This window comes from Salminus brasiliensis, unplaced genomic scaffold, assembly GCF_030463535.1.
Source record: "Salminus brasiliensis unplaced genomic scaffold, fSalBra1.hap2 scaffold_77, whole genome shotgun sequence".
Lineage (NCBI taxonomy): Eukaryota > Metazoa > Chordata > Actinopteri > Characiformes > Bryconidae > Salminus > Salminus brasiliensis.
Genome location: NW_027326706.1, coordinates 2,966 through 5,000, shown reverse-complemented (window position 1 = coordinate 5,000; position 2,035 = coordinate 2,966). Strand labels below are relative to the sequence as shown.

The 2,035-nt window shown below is 47.0% G+C and overlaps 1 protein-coding gene across 1 annotated transcript in view; it reads right to left on the bottom strand.

The window, feature by feature from the left end:
* Positions 1-1,228, bottom strand: part of gstr (glutathione S-transferase rho) — a 5,569-nt gene extending 4,341 nt beyond the window's left edge. Inside the window, exons 1-2 of the mRNA XM_072672128.1 lie at positions 976-1,228; positions 197-262 (exon numbers count right to left, since the gene is read on the bottom strand). Of these exons, the coding sequence (XP_072528229.1) occupies positions 197-262; positions 976-1,143 (234 nt within the window). The 5' untranslated portion in view covers positions 1,144-1,228. The remainder of the gene's footprint in view (positions 1-196; positions 263-975) is intronic.
* Positions 1,229-2,035: the final 807 nt, after the last annotated feature.

Genomic DNA, 2,035 nt, shown 5'->3' with positions numbered 1-2,035 from the left:
CTCATTAGGGTGAATATTAATAACTCTAAATGTAGGTATTGTGATACGTCCTGTAATACCAGTTAAAACATTAATAATCTGTAACAGAATGTGGAATTATACATATACATATCTATAGATGTAGAAATGAAGTGCTATAATGTAGCTATAACTGTACAGGAATATGGATCATTAGGAGAGGTGCGGTCCTCCTCACCTCCAGGTACAGGCAGGCAGCGATGGACTCGTTCACCACGGTGTCTCCATGCTTGAAGGTGGGCAGCTAAAATACAGGATAAGAAGTTAGCTAGGCAGCTAATTAGCTAATCACAGGCACGTGTAGCTGCACTGGTGGGTTTGGATAGGAGATAAATTATGGGCTGTATGTGTGTTGTAGTCATGGCGACCGACGCCTAGTCCTATTCACCTCCACTGTAGAGAGATCAGAGTGGGTCAGTTTCTCTACAGTGAAGCTCAGATTCACACCGAACCGATTCCAAGAGTCGGTTCCAAACAACTGAACAGTAGAATAACCACAAACAGAGCACTAGTTCAGTTCAGAGTCGACTCCGCTAACTCTCCGAACACTGCTGTAGAGACGTGTTTATAACGGAATGAGTCAAATTATCAGTTTATGATTCATCTGAGCAGTGAACTGTAGTGCTAGCTAAATGAGCCGAGTTAGCGAGAACACCAGGTTCTCCACCGTTAATGATTCATGTTTTCTGATTGTGAGAAAGTTTTAACTCCTCTCTTCGTGCTCAGCTCGGTGTTTAGTGAAATGCTAGGAGAAGAGCTGTGTGTGTTCAGGAGGGAGGCGTTTCTCGAGCAGGCAGTCTGAGCGCTGATCAGTTCAAAGCTGTGGAGTCGACTCTCCAGTCCTAAACGCGTAGAATCAAAGAATCGACTCCCTTTATTTCGTATTTCGTTTCATATGTGCTCTCTAACCTGATTAATGCAGGAACAGTGAGAGCAGCAGTGTTCAGCGGTCCTCACCTGACCCCTGGGGTTCAGCTCCAGCACCTCCTTACTCTTGTGCTCCTGTTTGTCGAAGGAGAGAAGTTTGCTCTTGTATCCCTGCAGCTTCTTCTCCTCCAGGGCGATCATCACCCTCCAGCAGGGTGGAGAGCCGGAGCCCCAGTACAGCAGTATGTCCTCGGCCATGAGCACAGACCTGTAAACCACCCAAAACCCCTGAAGAAGACTGAACTGAGCACTGCTTCTGGTTATAAAACAGGGAGCATGCGCAGTACACACAGCACTACAGCGCCCTCCGCTGGCCGGATTCCTCTACATGCTGTAGACCGGTAATTCTCTGTACATATTTATACTATACAACAAACTGCATATTTTACACAGACAGTCTGCAGACCCCCTCCACCTCCACCTTAATTCTACAGTAGACTGACCGGTTTCTAACAGACTGTCCTTCCCATGCTGAGTCAATCCCAGACCAATTCTACCAGTTAACCATTAACACACCAGTTTATAGACCTTCTCTTCACTGGCTAATAAAGCCAGAGTGTGGTGGAAGTGAATGTCCTCAGGGCTGGTTCTGAAGACCACTGATCAGTTCTATCAGTCTTTATGTAATAATCAATACATATTATAGTAAACAGATGAATTAACCCCATGCCAGCTGGTAAAGCTGAATTACAGGAGAGACGTTCCGGATGAGCACAGTGGTCCTCACAGTCAGGTGTTACGGGGTGGTGTAGGGGGTGGGCCTGACTGCAGTGCTTTTTTATTGATTTCTTTTTATTAGGAGGTTTAATCTTTAATAAAGTGAGTGGAGTGGACTTTGAGTGGACTTTGAGTGGACTTTGCTGGGGTTGGAGGTGTAGGGCATTACCGGCGCTTCGCCGCGGCTGCGAAGAGGAAACAGATAAAACTTAAAAGGCAGTGAGGGCGAAATGATGTCGTTCACACAACAGAACTAAACTAGAACCTGCTCACTTCTAGACCCCTAGCGGGGCTGACCACACGGGCCGGTGTTCAGCTCTCTCTCCTCTAGTGAGCCTCCAGTCTGCCGCAGGGAGACCCACTCTGCTGGCGG